Raw genomic sequence first — 12709 nt, 5'->3', positions numbered from 1 at the left:
CAGCCCCGGCCCCCCCCTCGCTGTCTGCTCCCCCCGCCGTGACTCAGCCCGCACGGAAAAGGGGAATAAACACCGGGAGGCTGTCACGAGCGGCCTGATCTTGGTTTTAGTGCTTTTTTTTTTTTTTTCCCCATTTTGTTCTTTTTTTTTTTTTTCCCCCCATTTTTCTATTTTTTTCCCCCAGTTTTTATTTTCCTTCCGTGTTTTTGCTCCTGACCCCCCCCCGTCCCCCAGCACACAGAGCACCCCCTGACACCTTGCACTGGGTCCGCCCATCCCTCCAGGCTGCTTTAATTGTATTTTTTAAAAATATTTTAATTTTACATTATATTCTGATTTATTTTCATTTATTTGTTTTTATTTTCATTTATTAGTTTTTAATTTGTTTTTATTTTATTTTGCTTTTATTTATTTTTAATTTATTTTGCTTTGTTTTGCTTCATTTTGTCATGTTTAGCTTTACTTCATTCCGTTTCATTTTACTTCATTTTGCTTTTTTTTACTTCATCTTATGTTGTTTTACTTAATTTCATTTTACTTTGTTTTAGTTCAGAGGGGGGTTCACGGGGTCCTTTCACGCCCTGGATCACCCACCCAGAAGGAAACCCCCAAAATTTGCGTGTTCCTCCCCAAAACGCCGCCTCCCCCCCGGGTTTTGTGCCGGATGCTCCATCCCCAGCTTGCCCCCATCGCTCCGTGCCACTTTTGGGAAGTGATTTTGGGAAGTGCCCCCCTGGGACCCCTCCTGCTCTCCCTCCCCACCACTGCCGTCCCCAGTTTGGGTCTGTGCCACAAGTGCCACCAAAAGCTTCTCATCCAGGAGCACCCACCGCAGCCCCACACCCAGCTGGCTTAACTTTTTGGGGCACTAAATCACACCATTGCCTCCCCCCCCCGAACAAACAAACAAACAAACAAAAAAAAACTCCGTAAGCTCCTTTTGGAGAAAACAAAAGGGGCCAGGATGGCGTCTCGGGGCCAAAAATAAAACAAAGCTGCTCCCAGCAAATCCTCCCGCGAGCCTGGCCACGAGGTCCCGTTAGTCCGGCCTGGGCGCTGGCCAGGGCCCGCTTCCCTCCTGCCCCGCGGGCACGTGGCCGGGGCGAGCGGCTGACCATGAGTCAGCAGAGCCAGCACCCGTGACTCAGCAAACCCTGCTCGGATAGGATTTGGGGACCTGGGGCTGAGGGTCCCGGTGGCCCCGGTCCCTGTTGCGTGGGTCCCGAGGCAGCGGGAGGTGTCGCGCCTGCCCCCCACGGCCTGCTGCCTGTCACGGGGTGGGTGGGTGAAGGGCCTGATCCTGATCGCTCACAACACAGGGGTGGCACTGGGCTGCAGCCCCTTGGGGCGCTCCCAGCGTCTTGTGACGAGTGGGAGAGGCACAAACCCTCCTGTGGAGCTGGAGGGGAAAGGCGCTGGCGCCCCGCATGCTCCTCTGCATGCGTTTCCCATCCAACCGGCCCGGCCCTGCATCGCGTGGCTGTGGACTGGGGGTACAACGATGCTGGGGCTGCACCAAGTGTTTTTTGGGGTGTCCCCACGGCGTTTAATCCAGCTCCAGGCCTCGGCACCCATGGGTTCAGAGTTGCCACGGCTGCACCCACATGCACCTGTCCCCGGTGTCACTTTGGTGCCACTCAGCATCTCTACGAGGGATGCAAATGTGAAAGGTTTTGCTCCCCCCGCGACGTTTCCCTTCTCGATGCCGTCCGAAAGCGAGCGGTGTGCAGGCACCGCCGCGGGACGTGGGTGGCGGGTGACGCGCCCCTGGCAGCGGGCCACCATTTTGCAACCTTTTGCGATTCCCAAGTCAAATGACTCAGCCCCGGCGCGGGATGGAGGAGCGCCTGCTCCTGCGCACCGGGGTCCCCTCCACAGGTGACACCGGCAAGACCGGGTGGGTCTTGTGCTTTGGGCAGGCGTGGGGCGAAACGGTTAAAAACACCGTGCCTCCACATCAGCGGGTGCCAATGTTAATGGATGCTGCTAATTAGCAGCGCCTGATTCACCAGCCCCAAGCACAGAGAGGAGCCATGGTAACTTTTTCCCGGCACGGTGCCAGGACCTCGCCCGTCCCCAGCGCCATCTCCTAAACCTGTGGGAAACCCACAAAAATTCACTTTTTGACACAAAGGCGAGGGAGAAGGGCTGAGGAAGAACCACCCATGATGGAGCTGGCTGATGTACCCATGTGCCATCGGTGCTGACTGGCTGGGGCTGCTTTGGCTGCAGGGCACACACATTAACACCCTTCTGCTGCCAGCAGGGGCTGCGGTGACCCAGGGGAGATGCTAAGTATGGCTGCCACAGAGCTAGCCTGGGTGGCAGTTGTTCCTTTGGTGTCTTGCTGCAAACCCTAATCCCAGTGGTAGGTGAAGATAGTTCACTAGTGGCCACAGCTCGGAGACTTGAGCTTTTGCATGCCTTCCCTGAGTTATTTCCCCTGAAAAAATGGTTTTATGCAGCAAAATGCTTAGGGAAATGCCTGTCTTCGAGCCCATGAGCGACCCTGGTGCCTTCACCCACGCTGGGCTGCAGCCAAACCTCGCATCTCCTGTCCCCATTTCCTCCATGTCCGTGGCCCTGCCCAAAGCCCCTCCACCCCCGCGGGCGCTCGAGCATCCTTCCCCACCCCTGTCCCACCGCCCCCGCAGCCACCAGCTCCGGGGCCACGCCTGGCACCCACCATGGGGACGCATCCTCTCCTCGGGGCAGGGAGCTCGCTGTATTTGCCTCGCCCCGATTTTTTTTATTTATTTATTTTGGCAGGAGCTGCGTGTATGTACGGGTGACAAGAAGCCCGGCGGGCAGCTGACGGGATGGGTGGCAGCGGCAATGATGGAGTCGATTCATTGCCTCCCACGCCAGGAAGCGATGGGCACCCCATGCGCCCGCATTGCATACCTTGAGCAATGCCCCTGCGGGCACCTGGCGAGAAAAGCTGCCGTGGGACAGAGCCGGGCAGGGGTGCAATCAGCATGGGCACCCCCTGACCCCAGACAGGAAGCCCCAACCCAAATGAGACGTGCCTCCAAGCAGGCATAACGAGGGTTATCCCTCTGATTTTTCTCACCAGCATTATTTTTAATGATTTCCTTTAATTTCTAACCCAGTCAGTCCCCCAAAAGCCCATAGGTTATGCAATTAGAGCACCTTTGTGTGACAAAACACTAAATCCCTTTGGTTTGGGGAGGAGGGTTGGCTTGGAAGGGTGAGGGTCGCTTGGGAGGGATACGGGTGGAAATAAAAGAAAAAGTGGAAGACGCTGTTGATAGCTTTCTCCTTTTCTGGGGGTTTGCGTGGCTGATTGGAGCTACATCAGCATGGAGGGAGCTGAGTCTTTGGCTTAGAGTTAGGGTCCCAGGGGTGTCCCAAGCAGTGTCGGGTCAGTGACTGGGGGGACAGTAACATGAAGCAGCTCTGGCTGGGGCTATGTGGGGTGCCAAAGCACTTGCTGGAAAGCAACAGCCAAAATTAAGTGCAGGAACCTCCTTCTGCACCCCTCTGCACCCCTTGCACCCTTGCAAATGCCTTGGAAAGTCAAGACCCAAGGAATGTCCCAAGCAATGATGATGGCGTTATTGTCCCAACCTTTAATGAATTTATTGCAGGTGTCTGTAAGATGGAAGCAAGAAGTTTCCCCACACGACAGGTGGCTAAGCTGCAGCAGTGCTTGCTGGAGGCTGTTTCTGACGCTCCACCTTCGGAGCAGGGCAGGGAAAGCCACAGGGTGACAAGCCTGAAGCAGCAGCACTTGGTTCTGCGTGAAGCAATCCCCCGAACCCCGTGCTTCCTTCCTTTTTTCCCCATTTTGGGCACATGTTGCCTTGTCACCCCCCTCCTGCCGTGCTGACAGTGCTGGAGGAAGGCACGCGGCCCATTCCCCTTGCCTCAGCACCTCGCGGCCTGCCACCGCTCACGTGCTCCCGTCCCCAGCCGTCTTGACTCAGCTAATCCCCCTCACCCAAGGCATTGACCGAGCCAGCCTCAAATGTAGCTTCATCTCGGGGTGAGGGATTGCCTCATGGCCATTGGCAAAGGTCAGAGCAGCTCAGGGTGGCCGGGATATCTGCGACCACCTGCAGGTCCCCACCGTGAGGTGCCACCAGGCCGGATGCAGGCACTCGGCTGCCAAGCCCCAAAATATCTGACCTCCATACAAGTGGGACGAACATCTGCCCCCGCTTGTTTGGAGCATCCCATAATTAATGTTTGCTCAGTGACTGAGGCTGACAGGTACTTAGCGTTATTAGCAAATCATTAGGAGCTGATGTTGTTGATGTCACTACTTTTAGACATCTCATTTCAGCACCTGGACTTGGCAGAAAGGTTTTTTTTTGGAGGTGGTTCCCTCTGGAAGATCCCCTTGCCGGGGCGAGACCTGCCCCAAAACCGGGACAGTAGGGACCTACATGGGAACACGGCACCCACCCCATATCCCACGATGGGGACAGCTGCCTCACCCACGGTCCCGTGCTCTGGGTGGAGAAAATCCCCTGGGTGGGTGCGTGTGGGAGCTAGCATGGAGCTTTGTGGGGTGGGGGGAAAACTGCTTTAAATTAAAGATTTTGGCATTTTCTGAGGTTTGTGTGTGGATTTTGATGGCCTTTGCTCTGCAAGGAGCTAATCCAAAACCCACTGAAGGTTTCCTGTGCTCACAGCAGCATCAAGCCCAGCCTGACATGCTTACTATCCAGTAAGGCCTGGATAAAAAACCTCCATGTCTGCAAAGCAGCTCCAAGATATTGCACCCCTCTTCCCAAGCACACTCAATCAGGGGCACCAGCAAATCACACCAAGTGTCGTTTACTTATTTATTGGGGGAAAAAGCATTGGTGAGAGTGATGAAACCTTAAAAAAAATCTGATTATTTCTCTCTGTTCTGCCATAAAATTTGCATTTCATTCTTTTTTTTTTTTCTTCTTTTTTTTTTTATTTAAAAAAATGGAAAATTAATGCAGCAAAGAGAACTTGTAGTTTCAGGATGGGCTGGGGACAAGAGTGGTTTTCATGGCTGCTTTTACGTGTTAGATTTGGGGGAATGGTCCTGTTCCCCCACAGCATGGGTGGCAGCAGGGCAGCACAGTGGCCTCTAGTGGCAATCACTGACATCCAGCCCTGGGGAGAGAAACCTCCAAGTGAAGTTTTGGGGCTGTTTTCTGCCTGGTAAAATTAGGAGCAGAGTCATAAAGGGCCAGAGGAGGGGCATCCCTGCATAGGGGTGGCTTTGAACCGGGTAGGCACGGTGGTCCTGGGCTTGCTCAGGACCACATCTGCCCTGAGCAGCTTCACCTGGGGCCCCCACCCACACCCTCCACTCTCAGCCCTATTTAAGCTCAGGCTTTGGCACCCAGGGCTGTTTAGAGGTTTGGGTGATGGTCTGCAGCCCTGAGCCCTGTCCCCCTGCATGGCTTGTGCTGCAGGTGGCCGCCTCTAGTGCCCTCACCTGGAGGAACCCCAGAGCTACATCCGTCTCCTGGATGGACCTATCTTGCAGCCTTGTCCTCATCTCTGGTCCATCTCCTGCTGCTCCAGGAGCTGTGTCCTACAGATCTGGGCCTCCTAAGGGCACTCTCTGTGAGCAATGCCTAAAAGAGGGTATTTGTGCTCTAATACATATGGGGCTACAGTTTGGGCTTTCTTTCCTCAACCTACTCATTGGTTTCTAAAAGCTTATAGGTGCTTTACAGCTTTGGGGTCTATCCTTGTGCTGAATTTGTTGGTCAGAGCTGCATGAGGGGCTTGGTGACGCGTCATTCTTCTTAGGAAGCTGTGCTGAGTGTGTCCACCAAGACAGGGTCTTGGGGGCTTGCTTTGAGCAGAGCTCCTGAGATTAAATCTTGGAGGCTAAGTACCACTGAGCTTTGCATTTTTAGTGCTTACTTCCATGCTTCCTTCCCTACATGTGTGGGGCAGTAGCTTTGTTTATCCTTGTAGAAGAAGGAAGCCCCCAGGCCCTACAAGACAGGTAGGTGGCAGTCCCTGGAGTCACAGCAGAGGTGTCTGTCTTTCCTAGAGAAGCTACATCTTTGGCCTAAAGGACCTTGTCTCAGAAGCATTCAGTCTTGCTTGGTGGTCAGTGCCCTCAGGCAATGCCCTCACGCTGTTTCCCTGAGGTTTGCTTGCTGCAGGTTAATAAGTCTTTCCTATTCCACCAAGCTGGCCTTCAGCTGGACCAGTCCTGAGAGCTGCTGGTCCTTAGTCCATCAGCAGCACGAGGGGACCCAGGCAGAGGGCACCCCCACATCTTGAGCCCCCTGGATGTTATGAAGACCATCATCAAAGAAAATATGGGGCTGGATCTGGGCGAGGATTGGGCCTTTGGGAGCCCCATCCATGAAGAAGGCCTCGTCAATGGCCAGACCCCATTCCCGGAGTGTCTTGATGGCTCGGATGCCCATGTCCCGGCCGCTGCGGGCGGTCACCAGGTAGGTGCGGATGGGGCACTCCTCACGGTTGAACTTCTTGTGTATCTTCCCCAGGTGCATGGCAAAGGCTTTCATGGGACCCTGGAAGCACAGCAAGACACTTGAGAGTGGGTAGGAAGCATCTGTTCAATCCACTTTTTCCCCTTTCAAGGTCTTCTAGGCCTCTGCAGTGCACAGAAATGCCTGTTGGGTGTAGGTTTGGGCAGTGCTGGGACTGGTGCTGTGTACTGGCCACACACATGCCCTGGGGTGCACAGCAGGAAGGTGAGCCTTTTGGTGCTCATGCTAATTCTGAGGGAACCAAGAAGGTGCAGCACCCCTGGGAGAGGGTATCGGCACAGCAAGCTGTCCCAGCCTACAAAAGGCCACAGGAACACTCTGGGTAACCATAGCCCCAAATTTTGGGAGCAGATGCTTGCTTACAGAAGACAGCATGCCAGGTCCATCTCCGGAGGGACTCCAGATCAGCCCCCCCGGGACAGAGCAGTGCTAAATGCAAAGGGAACCCATAAAAATTTGTGCTTTTTTGGCCACCCACAGCAAAGCTCTAGCAGGGGTGATGCTGATGGTGGGCGTGGGGCCTGCAGCCGCCTCGCTCACCTCTCCCATGGGCACGGCCTCCATCGCCCGCTCGTACTGCATCGCTCCCTCCAGGCCCTGCTCCCGGAAGACCTGGTCGGTCTCGTCAGAGAAGAGCACAGCGTCCCCATCGAAGGCCACGCGCAGTGGGGTGCTGGGGGCCTGCACCTCCTGCTGGAAGACGAGCGCTGCCGAGACCCCTGTGGGATGGAACAAGATGGGTTTGGTGGGGGAATGAGGGAACCACCATGTCCTGGGGGCACCTTGTGCATGGGCAGCTCTTCTCCATGCCTCCACGGCCCCATCCAACACTACAAATATCTCCAGAAAAAAAGTCTCCAGAAAAGGCACTGTCTGTTGTTGGGCTCTCCAAGCAAGGAGGGTTTCCATGGAGGTCATCCCGGCCTTTCTAAGGCCGGATTGTTTGGGGAGCACAAGGCAATGCTGCTGATCAGGGACTGGATGGACACTGAGGGCTGCTAGGAGAACTGCTGGGTTGTTGTTAATGCATGGGCAGCACTCCTCCTGGTGCCCGGTCCCTCTGCCAAGCCTGGTGTTAATGCCCAGACTTAGCACTCTGTGCTGTGAGTAATAGGGCCTGGCACCTCCGCTTGATTGGGGTAATTGGCTTAATTACAGGTCTTTTCCTACAAGCTGCTCCCTGCCTGCTCTCATCCATGGGTTGGGGCCCCCAGATGAGACACCTGTTAGAGCAGTGATGATCTTCAGGGAGACTTCAGGATTGGGCTTTGTAGCTGAGGGAAGTCTGGGCTGTGGCTGGCTTGCTCCTGACCTGAAGGACCTTGGCCAGCTGATGTGCTCATACCCAAGCAAATTAACAAGGAGGAGATTAACCCCATTAGAACTGTCAGGGGCTGCATGCACTCAAATCCAGGTCAAGCATGTGCTTACATTTATCATTAAGGTCTCTGCATGTACCAAGAAAGCAAGTTTCCACAGCATCCTCACAAAGCCCTGGAAGTTGATGATGCTCCCTCACTGATCCAGGGAGCAGCATTTTGGGTTAGAAAGGTTTAAATGTTCTGCAGGGAAGGACCAGTGCATAGCAGAGCTGCAGCCAGATTTACACATAAAACATTCTGTTGTGAAGCAGTCTGTAAACCCCTGCTCTTTGAGGGCTACCGGTGGGGACAGAAGGATTCAGGACTACAGTGGTGGCCAGGGTGCCATTCATCCCCTCTCACCCATGACAGAATGAGCTCTGGCACTGCTGCTTGGGAAAAGCGTGGTGTGCTTGGGGAGGTGGGATGGAGGGGGAGACGCACCTCTCCGGAGGGCATTGCAGACGTCTGTCCTGTCAGCTGAGAGGAAGAGCTTGACCCCATGGGACTTCAGGTACTGCGTGGAGTCCTCATCACTGACGAAGCAGAACTTGGAAATCTCTAGGCCTTTGGGTCAGGGAATGTAAGCAAAGTCTGTTACAGGGCTAATTTGTCTTTATGAACCCCTTTCATCTCCCCAGGTTTTTGTGTGCTTTCCCCTGGCCCTGTCTCTGCCCCTGATGCACCACCACTGCCTTATCTGCTCCTCAGCCCCCGTGGGGAGAGGATACCCACCCTCAGGGGTGTGCCCCCTTACCGTAGTGCTTAGCACTGTTAATGATGCGCACACCGCTCTCTGGGCTGTTGTTGGAGAGCAGCAGGATGTCAAAGAGGTCCTCCTCTGCTGGGTTGCTCTCCAGGATCTTCTTGTTCACATACTGCACTGCCTGACAGGAACAGAGGAGACTCTTCTGCAAGGGGCATGACTGTGAGGGTTATTCTGCAATCCTGTGGTTAGTGGCTGGGGGGAGGATGTGAGCAGTGCGGACATTGCGCTGCAGCTGCCACCAATGGCAGGACAAGCATGGGGTGGAGAGCAGCCATCCTGTGCAAAGCACGGCTGGGAGGGCAGGGAGCAGGGCACCAGCAAGGAGGTGGAGATGTGGGACTGGTGAGGAGCACAGGTCTCAGGAGTGTTGTACCTGCACCCTGGGTAGGGTTTGAGACCTACAGCCAGGAAGGCTGAGCCTTCAGCCTGCCCTGTGAGTGCTGACATATGCCCCCAGCCCGGTGCGGGGCTCACCTGGATGAAGGCAAAGGCTGTGCCTGGTGGCAGGGGCCTGTCCTGGTTGGCCTGCTGATGCCTCACGTACTCCTCCTTGCCCTTCTCCAGGTAGAGCTGGTGCTCCTCCTCCAGGTTGAAGATGGCTCTGGTGGTCACCGCAATGACCAGTGCCTTGCTGGGGTCTCTCTGCAGGGGAAAGAGGAAAAGAAGGGTTGGGGGAACACAACGGAGGAGCTTGGGGTGGTGGGGTAAGCATGGGCTAGTGGGGCTGGGCATTGGAGGCATCACCCATGCGTCATGCTTCTTGGCTCTGCTGATGCCAGAGAGCCTTTGAAGGAGAGGTATCAAGCTTGATCTTCATCTTCAGGTCACCGAGGATGGAAGCAAGCAGTTGTGAAACCCCAACCTGTTTGGTAAGCGCAATATGCTCCAAGGACAGCCCACACAGGAGGGGATTGCTTCATCATTTGTGCATCTGTGGGCACAGCACAGCTGTAGTCAACTGCTTGGGCTGAGCTGGGCATGTCCTGGTGTCTTTATTCTTTCTTTATCTCTCTTCTGGAGAGACTGATGAAGTAGAAACTGCTGCTTTCTCCTTGGCCACTCCAAAATTAAGTGTGAGCAAATGCATTAGTCCTGTCCATGCAACTGAGGCACCAACAATTTGGGCCACCACAGTTCCAGGCTGTGGTGTCATCTCCTACAGTGACATTTCAAAATGTACTTGAGACTGAGGATCTGCATTTTGAAACAAGCAACTCTTACCTGTTTCACACTGGGGTTTATAACCGTGCTTTCAGGCTCTGCCATCTTCCAGTTTCAGCATCAAACAAGAGAAAATGTACAATTAAATTGATGCATTATAATACAACCAGTCTAAAGGGGGAAGAATAGAGAAGAAAAATGGCAAAGAGGGTTGAGTATCCTGCCCAAACAAAATGAGCCTGCTTCTGCTGACAACAGCTTTGCTGTGAGAAAACCTGGCCTGAGAGTTCTAATTAAATATAATGGAAGAGTGGCTTTTCAAGCAGTGATCACCTTTCCCCCCCTCCCAAAGAATATTTTTCCCTTGGGAATTTCTGAAGGAGTTTGTGGAGCTCTTTTCTCAGCAAACTTTTTTTCTCAGCAAACTAAATCTTTATGTACCCTAAATGAGGCTTGGGGATTGAGTGAATCTAAAAAGCCTGTAAAAGATCTTACAGGTAGGCTTCTAGCTTGCATTCTTACTGCAATTCTTGCTACTTTTTGTCCGAATAGAGAATTCCTATCCCCGGATAAGCAAATTCACTGCATGAGGAGCTCATTTGCGGGTGTAAAAGGCCTAAGTAAGTCGAGATGTGTGGTGAATGCTTGGGTGCAGGATGCCATAAGCCGCAGGCATATGTGCAGGCAGACCAAAGTCCTGGGGAGTTGTATGGTCTGCCTGTGCCTAGTAGCCAAGGAAGAAATTCCACTTTTGCATGCCCAGGTCCTGTGGTTTCCATAACCACCTTGCTGTACACTTCATCTCTCTGTACTAGTTAGTGCTATAAGTGGACATCGGGATTCAGCCTGTGGGATGGGGCTGGCTCGGGTTCCCACAGGGGTTATTTCCATCCCACAGCTCCTAAAAATATGCTGTGGGGTTTCTCTGGAGAGCAGAGGAGGCAAGGACGGCTCTGCCTGGAAGTGCTGGGAATGGCAAGGGAATTAAAACTTTGTTCCCCCTTTAATGTGCTGCCTGATTAATGGGGTGAGAGGCTGGGCTAGCATAGACCAGAAAGAGCATACAGGGTGAAGAGTCTGGGTCTGCATGGGGAAAATCTCACTGACAAATGTCTTATTGCCGGGGACTTCACCCTCCTTGCTGTCCTGCCATGCTTGCTGCTGGAGGACTTCAGATACTCATCTAGTGGTCCCTTTGGAGGTACGGATGAAAGGACTTCATATATAATCTATATAGGGGCATGCTCTTGCATATGTGCTCCCCCATTTCTCCCTGGGGTGCAAATCCCATCAGCAGGGCTGCTCCCCTAGGAGGTGCTGAGTATCTCTATGCTTCTTCCACTTGCACCCTGCGTGGGGAAGGACCTCATCCTGCCAAGCCCTCAGGGTGACAGCTGCCAGCCTGTCTGACCAGGGAGAATTCCCCTGAAGGGATTTCACCCAGGCAGGAGCGCTTAAAATATGCAATATTTTGGGGCCTCTTTTCTTAAAGCGAAAGTGAAAGAGGTGACAGGAGTCGAGATCCGCTTCGCAGAGGGAGAGCAACCTTTTTAATTTCTGCTCTGTCCCTTGAAACCTGGCAAATCAAGCCTGATTCTCCCCCCTCTCTCTTCCTATAGTAGTTGAAGCGTTGTTTACATACAGCCCTTACACAGACACGTATGTAACACATACACCTACATGTGCACACAGCTCCTGCAAGCACCACACATGCACGCAATGCCATACACACAAATAGTTAAGGCAGATGCTTGCTGGACCCCACAGCTTAGCAAAGAGTGTGCACCGCATACCTCCAGCTGGGAAAGAGTGTCGAGGCTTTGCTAGAGACAAAAGCCCAAACTCACCTCTAGCGCTGCCTCCCTTCCCCGGTGTGGTGTCCAAACCTCTGCCCAGCTTCACCCGAGATGCTGCTGTTGATATCTCCCTGGAGCTGGCAGGAAGCAGGCAGGAGCTGTGCTGGGGCTCAGCCCTGCTGCCGGTGTGCTGGGATTTGTAGGCAGCCCCGTGGGCTGGCTTCGTGCCCAGCCTGGGCGGCATTTCCCGAATCAGCCCCGGACGGCCTCCCGGGGAGCTTTTTTTTCTCAACTTCTGCTTGCAAGCACTGTAATTCAGTTTATTTTTGTAGGTGGGTTATTTGAAATGTGCCTCTGGACCTCTCATTTCCTAGCCCTCGCTTGCATAGCTGTCATGCTTTTGACCAAAAATACAGGAGTACCTCTTCAAGAGTGTGCACAGGGCAGCCTCTTCACATTTGTAATTTTACTGCACCAATTTTGGGTCCTTTTTCCTTTCTTTTCTGAAAGCTGGGGTTATTGCCATGCGTTACCAGATCTCCTCCCACATCACAGGCTGCAAGCAGGGTCCTGCTGCCATGCAGCTGTTTCTCTGAGATGCTTGACTTCAGCAGACAGCCAGCTGAAAGTGCTGGTGATGAGCTCAGCATTCAGCATGTGCGTGTGAACCCCCTTTCCCTGAGTAATTTCATTGGATGTGTTCCCTTTCCCCCCCCTCAGTTTCCTCTGTATGTTTCTCCTGTACATCCTCCAGGTCTGCCAATTCAGGAAAAAAGGTATTTTGGCATCTGTGTGTCCCCTCTCCAAAATCTTGCTGCAGCATCGCTCCTGCAGCATCTCTTGCTCCTGGGGATGATGTTTCTCCATGCAGCAGGATCTCAGGGTGCTTGTGAGCAGGGTTGTGTTGTGGGGGCTAAGGATATCCCTGGCACCTCTCTAGGGTGTGGCAATGCCTCAGTGGCTTCAGGAAAATCCAGAGGGACGGGTGACCCAGCATGGTTTCTGGGGCCTCTCCTTACTTTTTGGGTGTGCTGCTGCTTTTGGGCATCGGGCGCTCATGATATTGCTCCCCACTTCCAACAGCAGCCCTAAATATCTGCAGGGACAAGGCAGTTTTTAGGCTGAATTGACAGC

At 53.6% G+C, this 12709-nt stretch overlaps 1 protein-coding gene and 2 long non-coding RNA genes across 4 annotated transcripts; 2 read left to right on the top strand and 1 right to left on the bottom strand.

The window, feature by feature from the left end:
• The first annotated feature begins 26 nt into the window (after positions 1-26).
• LOC308196704 lies at positions 27-4932 on the top strand. The gene is made up of 2 exons (XR_013952353.1): positions 27-1897; positions 2770-4932. It is a non-coding gene; the product is annotated as an uncharacterized lncRNA (long non-coding RNA).
• On the bottom strand, positions 4905-12275 carry LOC308196697 (cytosolic 5'-nucleotidase 1A-like). Of its 2 annotated transcripts, none has more exons than XM_080596097.1 (7): positions 11627-12275; positions 9840-9950; positions 9093-9260; positions 8607-8736; positions 8294-8416; positions 7029-7207; positions 4905-6509 (listed from the first exon to the last, which is right to left on the bottom strand). In XM_080596097.1, the coding sequence occupies exons 2-7, from the start codon at positions 9882-9884 to the stop codon at positions 6207-6209; spliced, it is 948 nt and encodes a 315-aa protein (XP_080452223.1). In that variant the 5' UTR covers positions 9885-9950; positions 11627-12275; the 3' UTR covers positions 4905-6206. The 2 variants fall into 2 exon arrangements, with proteins under 2 accessions (XP_080452223.1, XP_080452222.1); XM_080596096.1 differs by having other exon boundaries at positions 9840-9884; positions 11627-12272.
• LOC308196706 lies at positions 6483-8154 on the top strand. The gene is made up of 2 exons (XR_013952357.1): positions 6483-6539; positions 7083-8154. It is a non-coding gene; the product is annotated as an uncharacterized lncRNA (long non-coding RNA).
• Positions 12276-12709: the final 434 nt, after the last annotated feature.

The sequence above is a fragment of the Anser brachyrhynchus genome (assembly GCF_964034855.1).
Source record: "Anser brachyrhynchus genome assembly, chromosome: 5".
Lineage (NCBI taxonomy): Eukaryota > Metazoa > Chordata > Aves > Anseriformes > Anatidae > Anser > Anser brachyrhynchus.
This window is presented reverse-complemented; position numbering and strand designations above follow the sequence as displayed.

Bases quoted from the DNA above. Each gene is read 5' to 3' on its own strand.
- LOC308196697 (XM_080596097.1), bottom strand. From the start codon at position 9,884: ATGGCAGAGCCTGAAAGCACGGTTATAAACCCCAGTGTGAAACAG. The intron at 9,261-9,839 runs GTAAGAGTTGCT...TTTCCCCTGCAG, and splicing joins TAAACCCCAGTGTGAAACAG to AGAGACCCCAGCAAGGCACT. The intron at 8,417-8,606 runs GTAAGGGGGCAC...CCTGACCCAAAG, and splicing joins TAACAGTGCTAAGCACTACG to GCCTAGAGATTTCCAAGTTC.